General features: G+C 48.4%; 1 protein-coding gene across 6 annotated transcripts; it reads left to right on the forward strand.

The window, feature by feature from the left end:
• The first annotated feature begins 816 nt into the window (after positions 1-816).
• LOC135968003 (uncharacterized) lies at positions 817-14,836 on the forward strand. Of its 6 annotated transcripts, none has more exons than XR_012415805.1 (3): positions 817-1,053; positions 2,195-2,378; positions 13,489-14,836. XR_012415805.1 is itself a non-coding variant. In XM_073997397.1 (3 exons), the coding sequence occupies exon 3, from the start codon at positions 4,576-4,578 to the stop codon at positions 6,553-6,555; it is 1,980 nt and encodes a 659-aa protein (XP_073853498.1). In that variant the 5' UTR covers positions 817-1,053; positions 2,145-2,378; positions 3,831-4,575; the 3' UTR covers positions 6,556-8,859. The 6 variants fall into 6 exon arrangements, 3 of the variants coding, with proteins under 3 accessions (XP_073853498.1, XP_073853496.1, XP_073853506.1); XR_012415804.1 differs by lacking the exon at positions 13,489-14,836 and adding an exon at positions 6,208-8,859; XM_073997397.1 differs by lacking the exon at positions 13,489-14,836 and adding an exon at positions 3,831-8,859 and having other exon boundaries at positions 2,145-2,378.
• The last annotated feature ends 6,532 nt before the right edge of the window (positions 14,837-21,368 follow it).

The following is a 21,368-nucleotide window of genomic DNA, read 5'->3' on the forward strand; positions in this document are numbered from 1 at the left end:
CGCCCGGCTAGTTTTTTGTATTTTTTAGTAGAGACGGGGTTTCACCGTGTCAGCCAGGATGGTCTCGATCTCCTGACCTTGTGATCCGCCCGTCTCGGCCTCCCAAAGTGCTGGGATTACAGGCTTGAGCCAACGCGCCCGGCCTCAAATTTGATTTTTTAAAAAGCGTTTTCCTGAAGCGCCCTCAAGCTTTCCTAATAATATGGGAACTTAAACCAGATTGGATGTAACAAAACCCAACTGGAAATCTGCAATTTCTAACCTTTATGTTAGATCAAGAAGCAAAACACCCACCAGTCCAAGGGTCAGGGAAGCTGAAGATCATGCCTGAGCTGTAACAACACCCTTCCCAGTATACAAAAGCCTATAACAGCCACTTGAATTCTATCTTCCAAATGTCTCCTGTGGCCCAGGCTAACCCAGAGCTATCTAAAGAGGCAAATCTGGGAAATGTGCATTCAGCTTAGCAAAACTGACACTGAAACTAGGCCTCATAAAACTTAAAAAATTAACACCAGATGGCCATGGATAGCCCCCCAATGTTCCCGGAACTCAAACAGAAAAACAATTCCAGGAATGTACATCAGGGGGTCCAGCCCTAAACAGTTCTAGGAAAGTATGGCATGAGGTCCAGCCCTAAACCATTCCAGGAAAGAAACCCATAAGCTCAAGCCCCGACCAATCAGAACCAGACACCTTGCTCAGGCCATAGCCAGACCCAATCATCTTGCGCCTTAAGCTTTGTTTGAACTTCGCGCCAAAAGCTGTGTTTGAACTTGTGTTTGCCTATATAAACAGCCTGTAATAAGCGTTCGGGGTCCCAGGGGCCAACTTAGAGCTTGGGACCCTAGTGCGCTAGCAATAAATAACTCTCTGCTGTGAATCTCGTGTCGGTGATCCTTCACGGCGACCCCTGCCCAGGAGGGAATCGAGAGTTCGGTTCCAACATTTGGTACGTTGGCCGGGAAGTGGGGTCGTCCGAGGACCCCCGACCCATCCGGCGGAGACCTATCTGGCCCGGGCCATGGACTGCTGACTGAACGGACCTACCAGGTACTTTCGTTTTGTTCTGTCTGTCTTGCCGGCTGACTCTGAACTCTGGGGAGTACTCCTTCTGAATTAAGTGGGGAAGGGGGACAGATGTGTCCGGCACCTTCCCACTTTCCCCCCGGGGGACGCCCTGGCGGTAGTCTGGGAGAAGGCTGACGACTCAGTCAGCCTCCTTAAATCTGTAGGCAGGTTGCCTCTGCCGTCTGAGTATTTTGTGATCTTGTGGCGCCACTCTCTGGCCGCGCGGCTTCTCCTTACTTGTCTGGTCTTTGTTTTTCTTACTTTCGTTAAGTCCTTGTCATACGTGGACGAAATGGGACAGACGTTGACGACTCCTTTGTCTCTGACCCTGACTCACTTCCCTGACGTCCGGGCTCGAGCCCACAACCTCTCCGTAGAAGTCCGTAAGGGACGATGGCAAAAATTCTGCTCGTCCGAGTGGCCTACCCTCCATGTTGGGTGGCCCCGGGACGGAACATTTGACCTCCCAATTATCTTACATGTTAAAGCAACAGTGATGGATCCTGGGCCACACGGACACCCAGACCAGGTGGCCTACATAATTACTTGGGAGGATCTGGTCCGAAACCCTCCCTCTTGGGTGAAACCCTTCCTCCATTCCCCTTCCCCACCCCAGTCTACCCTTCTTGCCTTAGAAGCCCCGAAGAATCGGAATCCGGACCCGCATAAGCCAGTCCTCCCAGATGAACCCCAGAGGGATCTCCTCCTTCTTGACCCCCTGCCTCCTCCACCTCAAAACCCCCTTCTGAGACCTCCACCTTACGCTTCACCCTTGCCCCCTGCCTTGTCCCCAGCCCTTTCCTCTACCGCCTCGGCCCCTACCCTTTCTCCAACTTCCCCCTCGGCCCCTCCCTCGACCCCGTCTCCTTCTCCAGCCCCGCCCGAACTCACCCCTCGGACGCTGCCACCGACACCTCGTCTCCGCTTGTGGCGGACTGAGGACCCAGATGGCCCTTCCACTTGGCAATCCTCCCTTTTTCCCCTCCGTACTGTCAATCACACGGTCCAGTACTGGCCCTTCTCTGCCTCTGACCTCTACAACTGGAAAACTCATAACCCTTCCTTTTCCCAAGACCCTCAGGCCCTAACCTCGTTGATAGAATCCATTCTCCTCACCCACCAGCCCACCTGAGATGATTGCCAGCAACTCTTGCAGGTCCTCCTAACCACTGAAGAAAGGCAGCGAGTCCTCCTGGAGGCCCGGAAAAATGTGCCAGGGCCAGGAGGCCTCCCAACCCAACTTCCCAACGAAATAGACGAGGGATTTCCCCTCACCCGCCCGGACTGGGACTATGAAACGGCACCAGGTAGGGAGAGTCTCCGAATCTATCGCCAGGCTCTGTTGGCGGGTCTCAAAGGGGCAGGAAAACGCCCCACAAATTTGGCCAAGGTAAGAACCATAATTCAGGAAAGGGACGAAAGCCCGGCAGCCTTTATGGAGAGGCTTCTGGAAGAGTTCCGAATGTATAGCCCATTCGATCCAGAGGCCCTAGAACATAAGGCTACCGTGGTCATGGCGTTCATAGACCAAGCTGCATCCGATATCAAAGGAAAACTCCAAAGGTTAGATGGGATCCAGACTTATGGATTACAGGAATTGGTTAGGGAGGCAGAAAAAGTATATAATAAGAGAGAAACCCCTGAGGAAAGGGAAGCCAGGTTAGCGAAAGAACAAGAGGAGCGAGAGGATCGAAGGGATCGAAAGAGGGATAAGCATTTAACAAAAATCCTGGCGGCAGTAGTAACAGAGAAAAGACCAGGGAGAGAGGGAGAGAAGCGGAGGCGGCCAAAAGTGAAAAAAGACCAGTGTGCCTACGCAAAGAACGGGGACGTTAGATTAAAGATTGCCCCAAGCGTCCTAAAGACCAGAAGAAACCTGTCGCTGTCCTCACCCTAGGTGAAGATAGCGAATAGGGGTGTCAAGGCTCTGGAGCCCCCCCCGAGCCCCGGCTAACTCTCTCTGTAGGGGGGCACCCTACCACCTTCTTGGTGGATACAGGGGCCCAACATTCAGTTTTGACAAAGGCAGACGGGCCCCTGTCTTCTCGCATATCCTGGGTACAGGGGGCAACAGGGGGAAAATTGCACAAGTGGACTAACCACCGGACAGTTAATCTTGGACAAGGAATGGTAACACATTCCTTCTTGGTGGTACCTGAATGCCCATACCCCCTCCTAGGGCGAGATCTTCTGACCAAGCTCGAAGCCCAAATCCACTTCTCCGAGACAGGGGCCCAGGTATTAGATCGGGACGGTCAGCCCATCCAAATCTTAACTGTGTCTCTGCAAGATGAGTATCGGCTTTTTGACGCTCCGGTCATCACTAGCCTCCCTGATGTTTGGTTGCAAGACTTTCCCCAAGCTTGGGCGGAAACGGGAGGACTTGGGCTGGCCAAGTATCAAGCCCCAATCATAATTGATCTAAAGCCCACGGTGGTGCCCGTGTCTATTAAGCAATATCCCATGAGCCGAGAGGCTCATATAGGAATTCGGCAGCACATTAACAAATTTCTAGAACTCGGAGTGTTGCGACCTTGTCGCTTGCCCTGGAACACTCCTCTTCTGCCAGTAAAAAAGCCTGGTACTCAGGATTACAGGCCTGTCCAAGACTTGAGAGAAATTAACAAAAGGACCATGGATATCCATCCCACGGTCCCCAACCCTTACAATTTGCTCAGCACCTTGAGACCAGACTACAACTGGTATACAGTGTTAGATTTAAAAGATGCTTTCTTCTGTTTACCTCTGGCCCCCCAAAGCCAAGAACTCTTTGCCTTTGAGTGGAAGGACCCTGAGAAAGGAATTTCGGGCCAATTGACCTAGACCCGGCTTCCCCAAGGATTCAAGAACTCTCCCACTCTCTTCGATGAGGCTCTTCATCGAGACCTGACCGACTTCCGGACCCAAAATCCAGAAGTGACCCTACTCCAGTATGTAGATGACCTCCTCCTGGCTGCCCCTACAAAAGAAACCTGTATACAAGGTACCAGGCATCTACTCCAGGCACTGGGTGAAAAAGGATACCGGGCATCCGCCAAGAAGGCACAGCTCTGTCAGACCAAGGTAACATACCTGGGGTATATCCTGAGTGAAGGGAAAAGGTGGCTCACCCCTGGGCGCATAGAGACAGTGGTTCGCATTCCACCACCACGAACGCCCAGAGAGGTATGTGAATTCCTGGGGACTGCTGGGTTCTGTCGCTTGTGGATACCTGGTTATGCTGAACTGGCCGCCCCCCTTTATGCACTCACCAAGGAAAGTACCCCTTTCACCTGGCAGACAGAGCATCAATTGGCTTTTGAGGCACTAAAAAAGGCACTCTTGTCTGCCCCAGCCCTTGGGTTACCGGACACCTCAAAGCCCTTTACCCTCTTCCTGGAGGAGAGGCAAGGGATTGCCAGAGGAGTCCTGACCCAAAAATTGGGACCTTGGAAAAGACCGGTAGCATACCTGTCTAAAAAGCTGGACCCTGTGGCGGCCGGCTGGCCCCCGTGTCTTCGTATCATGGCAGCCACCGCTATGCTGGTCAAGGACTCTGCTAAATTGACCCTTGGGCAGCCACTAACTGTTATTACCCCACATGCTCTAGAGGCCATAGTGCGGCAGCCCCCGGACCGGTGGATAACCAACGCACGCCTAACCCACTATCAGGCCCTCCTACTGGACACGGATCGCGTCCAGTTTGGCCCTCCGGTCACCTTAAACCCTGCTACGCTGCTGCCGGTACCAGAAGACCAACCAAGCCCACACGACTGTCGGCAGATATTGGTGGAGACCCATGGAACGCGGGAAGACCTTAAAGACCAAGAACTCCCAGACGCGGATCACACCTGGTACACAGACGGCAGCAGTTACCTTGACTCAGGTACCCGGAGGGCGGGAGCGGCAGTAGTAGATGGCCACAACACCATTTGGGCACAATCACTACCTCCTGGCACGTCTACACAGAAGGCTGAGTTAATAGCACTAACCAAGGCCCTAGAGCTGTCCAAGGGAAAGAAAGCTAACATTTATATTGATAGCCGATATGCCTTTGCAACGGCTCATACTCATAAAAATATTTATAAAAAAAGAGGTCTCCTAACTTCAGAAGGAAAAGAAATCAAGAACAAAGCTGAAATAATTGCCTTATTAAAAGCCCTTTTTCTTCCTCAAGAAGTGGCCATAATTCACTGCCCCGGACACCAGAAAGGACAGGATCCAGTAGCAGTAGGAAACAGACAGGCTGACCAAATGGCAAGGCAGGCCGCCATGGCGGAAGTACTGACCCTAGCCACAGAACCTGACGAAACCAGCCACATAACCATTGAACATACCTATACCTCAGAAGACCAGGAAGAAGCAAGAGCCATAGGGGCTATAAAAAACAAAGACACTAAAAACTGGAAAAAAGGAGGAAAGATAGTCCTTCCCCAAAAAGAGGCCCTGGCAATGATCCAGCAGATGCATGCCTGGACACACTTGAGTAACCGAAAGCTGAAATTGTTGATTGAAAAAACTGACTTTCTAATCCCAAGGGCAAGTACTCTCGTAGAACAAGTAACATCTGCCTGTAAGGTCTGCCAGCAGGTAAACGCTGAGGCTACCCGAGTACCAGCAGGGAAACGAGCTCGTGGTAACCGCCCAGGGGCCTATTGGGAAATAGACTTCACTGAAGTAAAACCTCACTATGCTGGATATAAGTACTTACTGGTGTTTGTAGATACCTTTTCAGGATGGGTAGAAGCCTACCCCACCCGGCAAGAAATGGCACACATAGTAGCCAAGAAAATTCTGGAAGAAATCTTTCCTAGATTCGGACTCCCCAAGGTAATTGGGTCAGATAACGGGCCGGCCTTTGTTTCTCAGGTAAGTCAGGGGCTAGCCAGGATATTGGGGATTAATTGGAAATTGCATTGTGCCTATAGACCCCAGAGCTCAGGACAGGTAGAAAGGATGAATAGAACAATAAAAGAGACCCTTACTAAATTGACCTTAGAGACTGGTTTAAAAGATTGGAGACGCCTCCTATCCCTAGCTTTGTTAAGAGCCCAAAATACGCCTAACCGCTTTGGGCTCACTCCATATGAAATCCTCTACGGAGGACCTCCCCCTTTGTCAACCTTACTTGACTCCTTCTCCCCCTCCGATCCTAAGACTGATCTACAGGCCCGGCTAAAAGGACTCCAAGCAGTACAGGCCCAAATCTGGGCCCCCTTGGCAGAACTGTACCGACCAGGACATCCACAGACCAGCCACCCCTTCCAGGTGGGGGACTCTGTCTACGTTAGGCGGCACCGCTCTCAAGGACTAGAGCCTCGGTGGAAAGGACCCTACATTGTTCTCCTGACCACACCCACAGCCATAAAGGTTGACGGAATCTCCACTTGGATCCACGCATCCCACGCCAAGGCTGCTCCAGAGACGCCCGGACCAACACCACCTGAGACATGGAAACTCCGACGCTCCAAGGACCCGCTCAAGATAAGACTCTCTCGTATCTAACCCCTTGCTTATTGCTTGCCCTCCTTCCCTGCGCCGCTGGCAGTAATAACCCACGCGGACATATGAAACCGCCCGGATATATATTCATTGATAATAACCCCCACCGGCCATATAACCTGACCTGGCAGGTAATTAATTTTAATAATCATGAGGTCCTAGGTGAAACCTCAAAAATTGCTCCTATAGGGACTTGGTTCCCTGACCTCTATTTCAACCTAGATAAAGTAGCAGGGGTAAATGAAATGGAGGGGGGAGAATGGAGAAAACAGGCTAGAAGAGTGTCCATCAGCCGGAACGGGTTCTATGCCTGTCCCGGATTTAGGACAGGGGATATGGAAAAAACTTGTGGAGATATAACTCACCTGTATTGCTATAGTTGGTCCTGTGTAACTAATAATGATGGGGAATGGAAATGGGCCACGAAACCCTGGTACATAACCATGTCCTTTGTCCAGCCCTGCACCAGAACCCGATATTCAAAAAATTGCAATCTGGTCCGCATCAAGTTTGAGGATGCGGCAAAATCTGATAATAGTTGGATAACAGGGTTAATATGGGGCCTTTATCTATACCAGAAGCCACTGTATGGGATCCCTATTCAAATTAGATTACTAGTTGACCCGGACATAGCCCCTGTTGCAGTAGGGCTGAACCAGGTCTTATCAGAAGAAAAGAAGCCCCCGGTTCCCATACCGGAGAAGCCCCAACCAAAAGCTCCTCAAAGCACTTCCCCGCCCTTGATCTCCGCCTCCTCTGAATACACATCTTCAGCCCAAAACGTCACCCGCTAGCCCCTTGACCCGGGAATAGGAGACAGGCTCCTAAATCTCATAAAGGGCTCCTATCTTGCCTTAAACCAGACAAGGCCAGAATTCACCTCCTCTTGCTGGCTATGTCTAGCAACAGGCCCTCCTTATTACGAAGGCATCGCCTCCACTAATAAATTCATTGATTCCACCAATCCTACTGGATGTGCGTGGGAACAACACAATAAACTGACCCTGGCTGAAGTTTCTGGGGTGGGAACCTGTATAGGCCAAGTGCCCCCTAGTCATCGGCATCTTTGTAATATAACCCTGGCAGTACCCAGCTCCAATCGCTATTTGGTCCCCTCTGAGACGGACTGGTGGGCTTGCGACACTGGGCTCATCCCCTGTATATCCACAACTGTTTTTAGCAGCAGCACCCACTATTGCGTGTTGGTACAAGTTGTTCCCCGAGTCTACTATCACTCTGGAGACTCCTTGGACCTCCGGTATGAGCAGAAAACTCATATTAGACCTAAAAGAGAACCTATCTCCCTCACCCTCGCCGTCATGCTAGGAATTGGGGTAGCGGCTGGAGTTGGGACCGGGACGGCAGCCCTAGTACATGGTAACTACTATCTGCACCAACTTAGAATAGCCATAGATGAGGACCTTAGAGCCATAAAACACTCTATCACAAAACTTGAAGAGTCTTTGACTTCTCTGTCTGAAGTTGTGTTACAAAACCGACGAGGACTAGAGATTGTCTTTCTAAAAGAAGGCGGGCTCTGTGCAGCCCTCAAAGAGCAATGTTGTTTTTATGCAGATCATTCAGGAGTAGTTAAAGATTCTATGGCAAAACTGAGAGAAAGATTAGACAAAAAAAAAAAGGAGAGAAAATCTCAACAAAGTTGGTTTGAAAATTGGTACAACCAATCCCCTTGGCTTAGCACCCTAATCTCCACCATTTTAGGACCCCTCATCCTGCTCACGCTCATCTTGACTTTCAGGCCGTGCATACTCAACCGCTTACTCACCCTTATTAAAAATAGATTAAATATAGTACATGCTATGGTTCTGACCCAACAATACCAGACCCTCAGGACTGAAGAAGAGGCTCAAGATTGAGCCTCTGACACAAAAAGAGGAGGGAATGAAACTAGGCCTCATAAAACTTAAAAAATTAACACCAGATGGCCATGGATAGCCCCCCAATGTTCCCGGAACTCAAACAGAAAAACAATTCCAGGAATGTACATCAGGGGGTCCAGCCCTAAACAGTTCTAGGAAAGTATGGCATGAGGTCCAGCCCTAAACCATTCCAGGAAAGAAACCCATAAGCTCAAGCCCCGACCAATCAGAACCAGACACCTTGCTCAGGCCATAGCCAGACCCAATCATCTTGCGCCTTAAGCTTTGTTTGAACTTCGCGCCAAAAGCTGTGTTTGAACTTGTGTTTGCCTATATAAACAGCCTGTAATAAGCGTTCGGGGTCCCAGGGGCCAACTTAGAGCTTGGGACCCTAGTGCGCTAGCAATAAATAACTCTCTGCTGTGAATCTCGTGTCGGTGATCCTTCACGGCGACCCCTGCCCAGGAGGGAATCGAGAGTTCGGTTCCAACAACACATTACAAATCCACCACAGTTCACTTCTCAACATGGCATCAATGTACACCTTCCTCCTCCTCTTCTTTTCCTCCTCTTCCTCCTTTCTCTTCTTCCTCCTCCTTTTTCCTCCTTGTAAAACCATACTTAAGGTTCAAATAAAGACAATAGGAAAATCATACTTTTTCTCATTCAGTGAAAATATGCCAGCCCTTTCCCCAACAGGATAAAGTCCTTTATTTGTCTTTGAATGATGTTCACTCCTTTTTTAGCTAGATCACATTCCATATTTGCTATCCTGTAACCTAAATATGGAGATTTCTAAAGGTTAATTATTAATGAATATGCTAGCTAGGGTGATGGAAGAGGAGAATTCTTAAGAAAAGTATTGGTTAATATGTACCCAAATGTATTCATCTCAAAATAATGAAGAAATACTCATAACTATTACAAGTCCTCATTTCTGCAACTGTCGCTGGCCCTAGCTGGTATTTGTAACTATCTTCACATCTTGCCCTCACAGCCATTTCCTTTGGGCCTGGGCCGGTGGATGTGAGCGTGGGAAGGATAATAACCCGCAGTGCCCCGCACCGCACCATCCTCTGGTCTCCAGAGGTGGGATCCACAGAGCAGGGACCTTTGCTGAATTCTAAACCAGCTCTGGGAATACAAGAACAGCTGCCTTTGAGAAACAGTTCAGGTCTCCATATTCCAGACTTCCTAGTAGGACTAAACGCTTAATGTTCACACGGGAATTCATGGTTCTCCTAAAATCCTGCGGTGGGATGCCTTCCTTCACCGAGCATTTACTGGGCGCCTACTAGGTGCTAGGCTGACTCTGGGCTGTGGGCTGCAGCCTGTGCAAACTCCAGGTCCCTGTGCGGTGGATTCCACCTCTGAAGGCCCGAGGGCTGCACGGTGAGGACACTACGGGTTCTGGTCCTTCCCACCGCGCGTCCACTGGCCCAGGCCGGGAGGAAATGACTGTGAGCGCAAGGTGTGAAGCGGGGCTAAGAATGGGAAAGGGAGTAAGTGACTTCCGCCGGAGAGGCTGCAGTTGTCGCCTGTGGAGGGGCCGGCGACTTTTGAGACGGTGAAGAGCAGGCGGGGGAAGCAGTGAGGAGCAGACGGTGAGGAGCAGGCGGCCGTTTGGCCGTTGGAGTCCCCCAGCTGACTCTGGCCGGGTAGAATGTCCAAACGTGCCCAAAGACTCGACTCTTGGCTTCATTGTCTCCCGCGTTCTGGGTTTCTGGAGTGCGCGGGATTGGACAGGCCACAAACATATGAGATTATCTGCAGCCAGAGATTAAAAAGCCGTTTCTGGTATCAGCAAATGAGTTTAACACACAACCCATTAGAGTTTCTGTGGCGCAATCGGTTAGCGTGTTCCGCTGTTAATCATAAAGGTTGATGGTTCAAGCCCACCCAGGGACGGTGCCCTTTATTTTTTTTTTTTTTGTTTTTTGTTTTTTTTTTTTTTTGAGACGGAGTCTCGCTCTGTCGCCCAGCCCAGGCTGGAGTGCAGTGGCCGGATCTCAGCTCGCTGCAAGCTCCGCCTCCCGGGTTCACGCCATTCTCCTGCCTCAGCCTCCCGAGTAGCTGGGACTACAGGCGCCCACAACCGCGCCCGGCTAATTTTTTGTATTTTTAGTAGAGACGGGGTTTCACCGTGGTTTCGATCTCCTGACCTTGTGATCCGCCCGCCTCGGCCTCCCAAAGTGCTGGGATTACAGGCGTGAGCCACCGCGCCCGGCCGGTGCCCTTTATTTAAGCAAGATTCACGCTTTCTGTTTAAAGACTCTAATCCTGGGAATCCTCCGGACCTCTACTAGCTTTAAATCAGATGCCAAAATATGCTGAGCGAAGGCTCAAGTTCCATGGAAGGTCCTAAAACAGGAATATTTCAGCAAAAGTAATTTTTCAATAGAGCCTGAGCCTGGGGCTTCAGAGCTTACCCCATATCCACTGCACCTATTTCATCACTTCCTGAAGCTAGGTTTTTACAATTGCACATTTCTGGAAATCTGAAACTCCCAATAATTGAAAACTTTCAAGAAAACCCCAGTCTTCGGCCGGGCACGGTGGCTCAAGCCTGTAATCCCAGCACTTTGGGAGGCCGAGACCGGCGGATCACGAGGTCAGGAGATCCAGACCATCCTGGCTAACACGGTGAAACCCCGTCTCTACTAAAAAATACAAAAAACTAGCCAGGCGAAGTGGCGGGCGCCTGTAATCCCAGCTACTCGGGAGGCTGAGGCAGGAGAATGGCTAAACCCGGGAGGCGGAGCTTGCAGTGAGCTGAGATCCGGCCACTGCACTCCAGCCTGGGTGACAGAGCGAGACTCCGTCTCAAAAAAAAAAGAAAAAAAAAAAAGAAAACCCCAGTCTTCACTTGTGGTGAAGCCTCAATTTCTGGGTTGAAATCTTGGTTCGTTCACAACGTGACTTTCAAAACATTACTGAATTTTCCGCACCTCAATTTCTTTGTCTATAAAAAACAGCAAAAAAAAAAAAAGTGCTTCCCTTGGCGGGGCGTGGTGGCTCACGCCTGTAATCGCAGCACTTTGGCAGGATGAGGTGGGCAGATCACCTGAGGTTTGAGACCAGCCTGACCAACATGGTGAAACCCTATCTTCACTGAAACTACAACAATGAGCCCGGCGTGATGGCGGGTGCCTGTAATCCCAGCTACTTGGGAGGCTGAGGCAGGAGAATCACTTGAACCCAGGAGGCAGAGGTTGCAGTGAGCCAAGACTGTGCCACTGCACTCCAGCCTGTTGGCAGAGCAGACTCCATCTCAAAATAATAATAATAATAATAATAATAATAATAATAATAAATAATGCTTCCCTCATGGATTAATCTAACATTTGTGAATCCAAAAGTATGTGAGACAGGTCTCAATAAATTTAGAAAGTTTACTTTGCAAGGTAGAGGCACCAGTGACAGCTTCAGGAGGTCCTGGTAACATATGCCTTAGGTGGTCGGGTACAGCTTGCTTTTATTCATTTTAGGGAGACAGAATACATCAATTGATACATGTAAGATTTACACTGCTTCAATCTGGAAGGGCAGGACAACTCAGAGGGTGGGGGGCTTCCAGGTCATAGGCAGATTTAAAATTTTTCTGATTAGCCATTGGTTGAAAGGGTTATTATTATTCCAGAAGGGAATTTCTGGGTTAGATAGGGAGGTTGTGGAGACCAAGGTTTTATCATGCAGATGAAGCCTCCAGGTAGCAGGCTTCAGAGAAAACAGATTGTAAATGTTTCTTATCAGACTTAAGGTCTGTGTTGATGTTAATGCTGGTTGGCTTTTCCTGAGTTCCAAAAGGAAGGAGAGTATACAGAGGCATGTCCAACCTCTCCTTCCCATTGTGGCCTGAACTAGTTTTTCAGGTTAACCTTAGAATGCCCTTGACCTAGAGGAGGGGTCCATTCAGATGGTTGGGGGGCCCTAGAATTTTACTTTTGGTTTACACATTTGATGAGAAATACACATAAAGCATTTAAGCATCTAATAAATGTTCATTAAATGTGTAGTTGCTGTAATTACTTTCAGTGGCATCATCATCACCACTTTCATATTTTACCTCAGCCTTTTAAACAACTGCTTATCTTTTTATAGGATGGATGAATCAGTATATATTTAAATGGTCCTTGGCTAATGGACACAAAATTGTGTCTAATGCTTATTCTTATAAAAAATTATTCAGAGAACATCCTTATACAAATATATTTCATCATTTGGGTAAGGATTTCTTAAAACACACTTCTAGAAATGGACTTGCCTGGTCAGAGTATTTGTGCCTTTCCAATTTTTCTAACTGATGGTTAATTGACCTCTAATGAAGTTAGGTGTGGGGAAAAGAAAGAGATCAGCCTGTTACTGTGTCTATATAGAAAGAAGTAGACATAAGAGACTCCATTTTGTTCTGTATTTGAGATGCTGTTAATCTGTGACCCTACCCTTGCAAGAGACATGTGCTGTGGTAACTCAAGGTTTAATGGATTTTGGGCGTGCAGGGTGTGTCTTTGTTCCTAGAAAACCTAGGTATTGTCCAAGGTTTATCCCCATGTGATAGGATGAAACAATGTTGCTAAAAGGTTTATCTCAAGGCACAGGATTTTCCTTTAAACTTATTCATGTCACAGAGATCCTTGTTCTTATGTCTTACTGCTAATTTCCTCCCTAAAAACGATCCTATTGTCCTGCCACTCCCTTATCTTTAAGATGATATAGATAATTATCTATAAATACTAAGGGAACTCAGAGGCCGGTGCCAGCGTGGGTCCTCTGTAAGCTGAGTGCCGGTCCCCTGGGCCCCCGCTTTTCTTTCTCTATACTTTGTCTCTGTGTCTTATTTCTTTTCTCAAGTCTCTCGTTCCACCTAACGAGAAACACCCACAGGTGTGGAGGGGCAGGCCACCCCTTCAGTTAGGCCTAGTCATATTCCCACACCCTAAGAGAATGCTCCTTCCTTGGCCACACTATCTGACATTTAATAGCAGCACAAACTCTTCACTTTTGTTTGGGGAATGTTATTGCTTGCTGGTCTCACACATAGCCCTGAATCTTACAGGTAAGGAACTGGTGCTACGCTGTTCTCCTTTGTTCTCCTGACCCCTGGGAATTCTGGGAAAGTCGTTCACAAGAGACTTGAGTTTGGATTCACCTGACTGTAAAAGTGCTGACAATGAGTGTTTCCACTGTTCCTGTGACAGAGATCCTGGACTTCAGCTGCTGAAGAAGAACTCGGACCTAACCCTCCAGAGCGGGACCTTTACTTTGGCACATATTTGGCCCTTAGCTAAACAAAAATTGAAAAGGGGAGATTTTAAATTTTCATCTAATTGAGACTTTATATAATAGATCTTTTTCTTGTTTTATTGTGGCAACAAGAGGAGAGATTGCATTCTTGAGTTTTTATTGTTGGAATGTAATAATCCTGGCTATTCCACTGCTCTTGTGGAGTTGTTTGGTCTATGCTGGTACATGGTACTTGCTATGAAACACTGTCTGGTGAACTGGATAGGCAAGTAGCTAAAGAAAACGTCGTAAGAAACAGAAATAGGAGTTGAGTCCAATCTCTCTCCTGCACTGCAAGATTCTGTTGCAGTGGTCCCTACACCTATTGCCATAGCACCCCCAAATTTTCTTTAAAGCTAAGCAAATAGAAATAGAGGATGGATTCTCAAGTAGATATACCAAGTAAGGGAGGAGACCACCCCTCACCATCTTATGCCCAATTTCTGCCTCCAAAGAAAGAAGAAGTAAAAACTGAAAGGCGGAAATGAAATCCACAGGCAGACAGCCAGGTGCTGCACCCTGGGCCCAGTAGTTGAAGATTAACCCCTGACGTATCTATAGATTACAGACATTGTATAGAAATGCACTGTGAAGCCGGGTGCGGTGGCTCAAGCCTGTAATCCCAGCACTTTGGGAGGCCGAGACGGGCGGATCACGAGGTCAGGAGATCGAGACCATCCTGGCTAACACAGTGAAACCCCGTCTCTACTAAAAAATACAAAAAACTAGCCGGGCGAGGTGGTGGGCGCCTGTAGTCCCAGCTACTCGGGAGGCTGAGGCAGGAGAATGGCGTAAACCCGGGAGGCTGAGCTTGCAGTGAGCTGAGATCCGGCCACTGCACTCCAGCCTGGGCGACAGAGTAAGACTCCGTCTCAAAAAAAAAAAAAAAAAGAAATGCACTGTGAAAATCCCTATCCTGTTTTGTTCCGATCTAATTACTGGTGCATGCAGCCCCCAGTCATGTACCCGCTGCTTGCTCAGTCAATCATGACCGTCTCACACGCACCCCCTTAGAGTTGTAAGCCCTTAAGAGGGACAGGAATTACTTACTCTGGGAGCTCGGCTCTTGAGACAGGAGTCTTGTCGATGCCCCCCGCCAAATAAACCCCTTCTTTCTTTAACTCGGTGTCTCAGGAGTTTTGTCTGGGCTGGTCCTGCTACACTGAAGTCAAGTCTTATTTTGATTCTTTCAGAGGTTTGGATGTCTTAGTTATCTCAGGCTGCTGTAACAAAATACCATCTACTGGGTGACTTAAACATTTATTTTTCACTGTTCTGGAGGCTGAGATGTCCAAGATCAAGGTGCCAGCAAATTTGGTTGTTGGTGAGAGTCCTCTTCCTAGCTTCTAGATAGTGATTTTTTTTTTGTACAGTATCTACCCTGGCAATAGTCATCTTATTTTTCCATTTAGTAAATTTTCCATGTATTTATTACTTAATACTAGCCAATTTCTCCCCAGTTCTGTAAATCTCCCCTCAACACATAGAAACACACAATCATTTTGTTTGGTTTGCTTGCTTGTATGTTTGTTTAAGAAATTTTTCCTGCTCAGGCGAGGTGGCTCATGCCTGTAATCCCAGCACTTTGGGAGGCCCAGGCAGGTGGCTCACCTGAAGTCAAGAGTTCGAGACCAACCTGGCCAGCGTGGTGAAACCCTGTCTTTACTAAAAATACAAAAATTAGCCGGGCGCGGTGGCTCACGCCTGTAATCCCAGCACTTGGGGAGGCCGAGACGGGCGGATCACAAGGTCAGGAGATCGAGACCACGGTGAAACCCCGTCTCTACTAAAAATACAAAAAATTAGCCGGGCGCGGTGGCGGGCGCCTGTAGTCCCAGCTACTCAGGAGGCTGAGGCAGGAGAATGGCGTAAACCCAGGAGGCGGAGCTTGCAGTGAGCCGAGATCGGGCCACTGCACTCCAGCCTGGGCGACAGAGCGAGACTCCGTCTCAAAAAAAACAAAAAAACAAAAAAACAAAAAAAAACCCAAAAATACAAAAATTAGTTGGGCATGGTGGCGGGCACCTGTACTCCCAGTTCCTAGGGAAACTGAGGCTGGCAGGCATCTGTAATCCCAGCTACTCGGGAAGCTGAGGCGGGAGAATCGCTTGAACCCGGGAGGCGGAGGTTGCAGTGGGCGGAGATCACGCCATTGCACTCCAGCCTGGGCAAAAGAAAGAAAGGAGAGAAAGAAAGAAGAAAAGAAAAGGAAAGGAAAGAAGGAAAGAAAGAAAGAGAAATAAATTTTTCCTGGCACATTTCCACCTGCTCCATTCTGGATGACTTGCTCTTCAGGCTTATCTCACAGCTGTTATCATAATATCTCTCTTTACAGCAGCATCTTGGGATTTCCATTACCTCTCTCTTTTGTTAGATCCCCTGCTTCATGGATCTCAAGGCGGTTCGTTCCTCACTCTCTTCTTCCTTTTGATGATGCATATCCTCCAAAACCTCCTATAAAGGGGTTACCGTAGAAATAAACTTTCTGAGACACTGCATGTCTGAAAATGTCTATTATACCCATATACTTAATTGATATTTTACTAAATAGAGATACAAAGAGATAGGTTGAAATAATTTTTCTCTCAGATTTTTAAAGGCACTGCTTTTTTTTTTTTTTTTTTTTTTTTTTTTTTGAGACAGAGTCTCACCTGGCTGTGTCGCCCAGGCTGGAGTGCGGCCGCGGGATCTCGGCTCATTGCAACCTCCACCTCCCGGGTTCAAGTGATTCTCCCGCCTCAGCCTCCAGAGTAGCTGAAATTACAGGCACCCGCCACCACGCCCGGCTAATTTTTTAAATGTTAGTAGAGATGGGGTTTCGCCATGTTGGCCAAGCTGGTTTTGAGAGAGGAGACCACTCCTCATATTGTCTTATACTTAATTTCTTGTTTGCTGAAAAAGTGGAGGTTGAAACAATGGGTAGAAGTAAAAATCACCGTCAGACAACCGGGCGCCACATTTCGGTCCTGGTTGCTAAAATTCAATCCCTGACCTCACCACTTGCGCTATCTATAAAATTCCAGGCATTGTATAAAAAAGCATTATGAAACTCCCTTTTCTGTTCTGTTTCGTTCTGATTACCGGTGCATACAGCCCCCAGTCACGTACCCCTCGCTTGCTCAATCGATCATGACCCACCCACCGCCCCCCACACACACACACAGACACACACAGGCCCTTTAGAATTGTGAGCCCTTAAGAGGGCCAGGAGTTACTTATTCCGGGAGCTCGGTTTCTAGGGCGTGATTTCTAGGACGTGAGTCGGCCGACGCTCCCCGCTGAATAAGGCTCTTATCTTCCACAATCGGTGTCTGAGGGATTTTGTCTAGGACTCCTCCTGCTACATTTTCAAACTCCTGACCTCAAGTGATCCGCCTCCCTCGGCTTTGCAAAGTGCCGGGATTTATTTTTATTTTTTTTTTTTTTTTGGAGACGGAGTCTCGCTCTGTCGCCCAGGCTGGAGTGCAGTGGCCGGATCTCAGCTCACTGCAAGCTCCGCCTCCCGGGTCTACGCCATTCTCCTGCCTCAGCCTCCCGAGTAGCTGGGACTACAGGCGCCCGCCACCTCGCCCGGCTAGTTTTTTGTATTTTTTAGTAGAGACGGGGTTTCACTGTGTTAGCCAGAATGGTCTCGATCTCCTGACCTCGTGATCCGCCCGTCTCGGCCTCCCAAAGTGCTGGGATTACAGGCTTGAGCCACCGCGCCCGGCCAAAGTGCCGGGATTACAGGCGTGAGCCACCCGGCCCGGGCCTTGCTGTTTACTGTTTTCCATAGTCGTTTCTGAGAAAGAAAAAAGTAACCCTTTTCTGCTCTCAGCTAAAGCTGGTCTGACAAACACCTAGGCCATGATGTTCTCCGGTTAAAACTAAAAATTTCACAACACCAATATCAGACAAAGTTACCCTCTCACCAAGATGAAAGAAAGACTATTTCACAATCATATTTGAGCACAAACAGAGCACTGTTCAAACCACAATATAATCAAACATCCCACTTTCCCAGCTACTAACAGTGACTGTCAATTCTTTTTTTTTATTTTTTTGAGACGGAATCTTGCTCTGTCGCCAGGCTGGAGTGCAGTGGTGTGATCTCGGCTCACTGCAACCCCTGCCTCCCGGATTCAAGTGATTCTCCTGCCTCAACCTCCCGAGTAGCTGGGACTACAGGTGCCCGCCACTACACCCAGCTAATTTTTATATTTTTAGTAGAGACGGGGTTTCACCATATTGGCCAGGCTGGTCTCGAACTCCTGACCTTGTGAACCGCCTGCCTCTGTCTCCCAAAGTGTTGGGATTACAGGCGTGAACCACTGCGCCTGGCCTTTTCTTTTTTTTTTTTTTTTTTTTTGAGACACAGTCCCTGTCGCCCAGTCTGGAGTACAGGGGCGTCATCACAGCTCACTGCAACCTCCGCCTCCTGGGTTCAAGCGATTCTCCTCCCTCAGCCTCTTAAGTAGCTGGGATTACAGGCATGCCCAACCATGCTCAGCTAACTTTTGTATTGACTGTTGATTCTTTACCAATTATGTGTTTAGTCCTGCAACCATTCCTCCCACTTTCTAGATAAAAATATCGAGATTCTCAAAAGGGCCGGGCGCGGTGGCTCACGCCTGTAATCCCAGCACTTTGGGAGGCCGAGATGGGCGGATCACGAGGTCAGGAGATCGAGACCATCCTGACTAACATGGTGAAACCCCGTCTCTACTAAAAATACAAAAATTAGCCGGGCGCGGTGGCGGGCGCCTGTAGTCCCAGCCACACAGGAGGCTGAGGCAGGAGAATGGCGTGAACCCGGGAGGCGGAGCTTGCAGTGAGTGGAGATCGCGCCACTGCACTCCAGCCTGGGAGACAGAGCGAGACTCCGTCTCAAAAAAAAAAAAAAAAAAAAAAAAAAAAAAAAAAAAAGAGATTCTCAAAGGAAGAATTGTCCCACAATTTCCCCATCGTGTTTGCTGTCTCCTCTGTTGCAATGAGCCAATATACTCAGGTTTGACTATAGGTTTGTTCCTGATGGTTGTAGACTAGAGCGCCTCCACATCGTAGAGAAGATGGATGCCATTCTGATTTTTTTTTTTTTTCTTTTTCTTTTTTTTTTTTTTTTGAGACAGAATTTTGTTCTTGTTGCCCAGGCTAGAGTGCAATGGGGCGGTCTCGGCTCACTGCAACCTCTGCCTCCCGAGTTCAAGTGATTCTCCTGCCTCAGCCTCCCGAGTAGCTGGGATTACAGGCGCCCGCCACCACACTCGGCTAATTGTGTGTGTGCGTGTGTGTGTGTGTGTGTGTTTAGTAGAGATGGGGTTTCACCATATTGGCCAGGCTGGTCTCGAACTCCTGACCTCAGGTAATCCACCCACCTCGGCCTCCCAAAGTGCTAGGATAACAGGCATGAGCCACCACGCCCAGCCCATTCTGATTCTTTGTTATTTGCCTTAAACTGTTCTCCCATCTCTCCTCCCAAAAGCTTATAGAATCTTCTACTTGTTCCTACTATTTTGAAACTTCGTGATCTATTTTCATCCACTATGCTGGGTACTCAGTGTGCTGTTTCAATATAGGAATTTATATTTCGGAGGTATCATTCCAAAGATGTTTATGCATATATAATTAAAGGTATATATTTCCTGCAACTACCATCACCCTTTTGATACACTTTTGCTGCATAATAAACCCTTCCAAGCTTATTGACTTAGAATAACAATAATTTATTATTTTTAGTTATTCTGTGAGTTGGCTTGGAAATTTTTCTGGTCCAAGCTGATTCATTTGGGGCTGGGTGGTCTAGGATGGCCTCACTCACACATCTGGGGTATGGCTGGATAGGTTGGAACAAGTGGGATGCATGGATCTTTTTCTTCATGTGATCTCTCCAGCAGGCTTGCTTGGGGGGGATCTTCAGATCATGGTCTCAGGATTTCAAGTGAAGGAAAAAGCAGGTAATCCCCCCATGTGCAAGCCTCTCTTCTGCCAGGTTTGCGAAGGCACCAACATTTGCCCAAAGCAAGTCACACAGCCAATCCCAGATTCAGACAGAGGAGAAATAGACTCTCTTGAGAGAAGCTGCAAAATATAACCACCATTTTTTTTCTTTTCTTTTCTTTCTTTCTTTTTTTTTTTTTTTTATTTGTTTGTTTGAGACGGAGTCCCGCTCTGTACCCCAGTCTGGAGTGCAGTGGCGCGATCTCGGCTCACTGCAAGCTCCGCCTTCCAGGTTCACGACATTATCCTGCCTCAGCCTCAGGCATCCGCCACCACGCCCGGCTAATTTTTTTGTATTTTAGTAGAGACGGTGTTTCACTGTGTTAGCCAGGATGGTCTGGATCTCCTGACCTCGTGATCTGCCCGCCTTGGCCTGCCAAAGAGCTGGGACTACAGGCATGAGCCACCGCGCCCAGTCATATGTTTCAATCTATCACAGTGTACCATTCTGGACTATCATTGGCTCCCTCATTTTCTTTCTCTTTTTTTTTTTTTTTTTGAGACGGAGTTTTGCTCTTATTGCCCAGTCTGGAGTGCAATGGCGCGATCTCAGCTCACCGCAACCTCTGCCTCCCAATTTCAAGCTATTCTCCAGCCTCAGCCTCCCTAGTAGCTGGGATTACAGGCATGCGCCACCACACACGGAAATTTTTTTTTTTTTTTTTTTTTTTTTTTTTTTTGAGACAGAGTCTTGCTCTGTAGCCCAGGCTGGAGTGCGGTGGCCGGATCTCAGCTCACTGCAAGCTCCGCCTCCCGGGTTCACGCCATTCTCCGGCCTCAGCCTCCAGAGTAGCTGGGACTACAGGCGCCCGCCACCTCGCCTGGCTAGTTTTTTGTATTTCTTAGTAGAGACGGGGTTTCACCGTGTTAGCCAGGATGGTCTCGATCTCCTGACCTCGTGATCCACCCATCTCGGCCTCCCAAAGTGCTGGGATTACAGGCTTGAGCCACCGCGCCCGGCAAATTTTTTTATTTTTAGTAGAGACGGGGTTTCTCCATGTTGGTCAGGCTGGTCTCGAACTCCCGACCTCAGGTGATTCGCTCGCCTCGGCCTCGCAAAGTGCTGGGATTACAGGCATGAGGCACCGCGCCTGACCTCTTATTTTTCTTTACAGCTAGCTGAACTGCATGTAATTGTACGGTTTTGCTGTCACTAATTTACCTCCAAACTGACGGACAGGTAGAATTTCCAATGTTTTTCTATGATTAAAAAAAAAAAAAAAAAGCTCCATGAATAACCTTGCACACGTGAGGTAGATCTGTAGGAAAAATTTCTAAATGTGGGTTGCTGAGGTTAAAAAAAAAAAAAGAAAAGAAAAGAAAAAGGGCCGGGCGCGGTGGCTCAAGCCTGTAATCCCAGCACTTTGGGAGGCCGAGACGGGCGGATCACGAGGTCAGGAGATCGAGACCGTCCTGGCTAACACAATGAAACCCCGTCTCCACTAAAAATACAAAAAAATTAGCCGGGCGTGGTGGTGGCGCCTGTAGTCCCAGCTACTCGGGAGGCTGAGGCAGGAGAATGGCGGGAACCCGGGAGGCGGAGCTTGCAGTGAGCCGAGATCGCGCCACTGCACTCCAGCCTGGGCGACAGAGTAAGACTCCGCCTCAAAAAAAAAAAAAAAAGAAAAAAAATTGCTTATTTATACCAAAGGTGTCAAAAAGAAAAAATCTGCTTGT

The sequence above is a fragment of the Macaca fascicularis genome, chromosome 1, assembly GCF_037993035.2.
Source record: "Macaca fascicularis isolate 582-1 chromosome 1, T2T-MFA8v1.1".
In the NCBI taxonomy this organism is placed as follows: domain Eukaryota; kingdom Metazoa; phylum Chordata; class Mammalia; order Primates; family Cercopithecidae; genus Macaca; species Macaca fascicularis.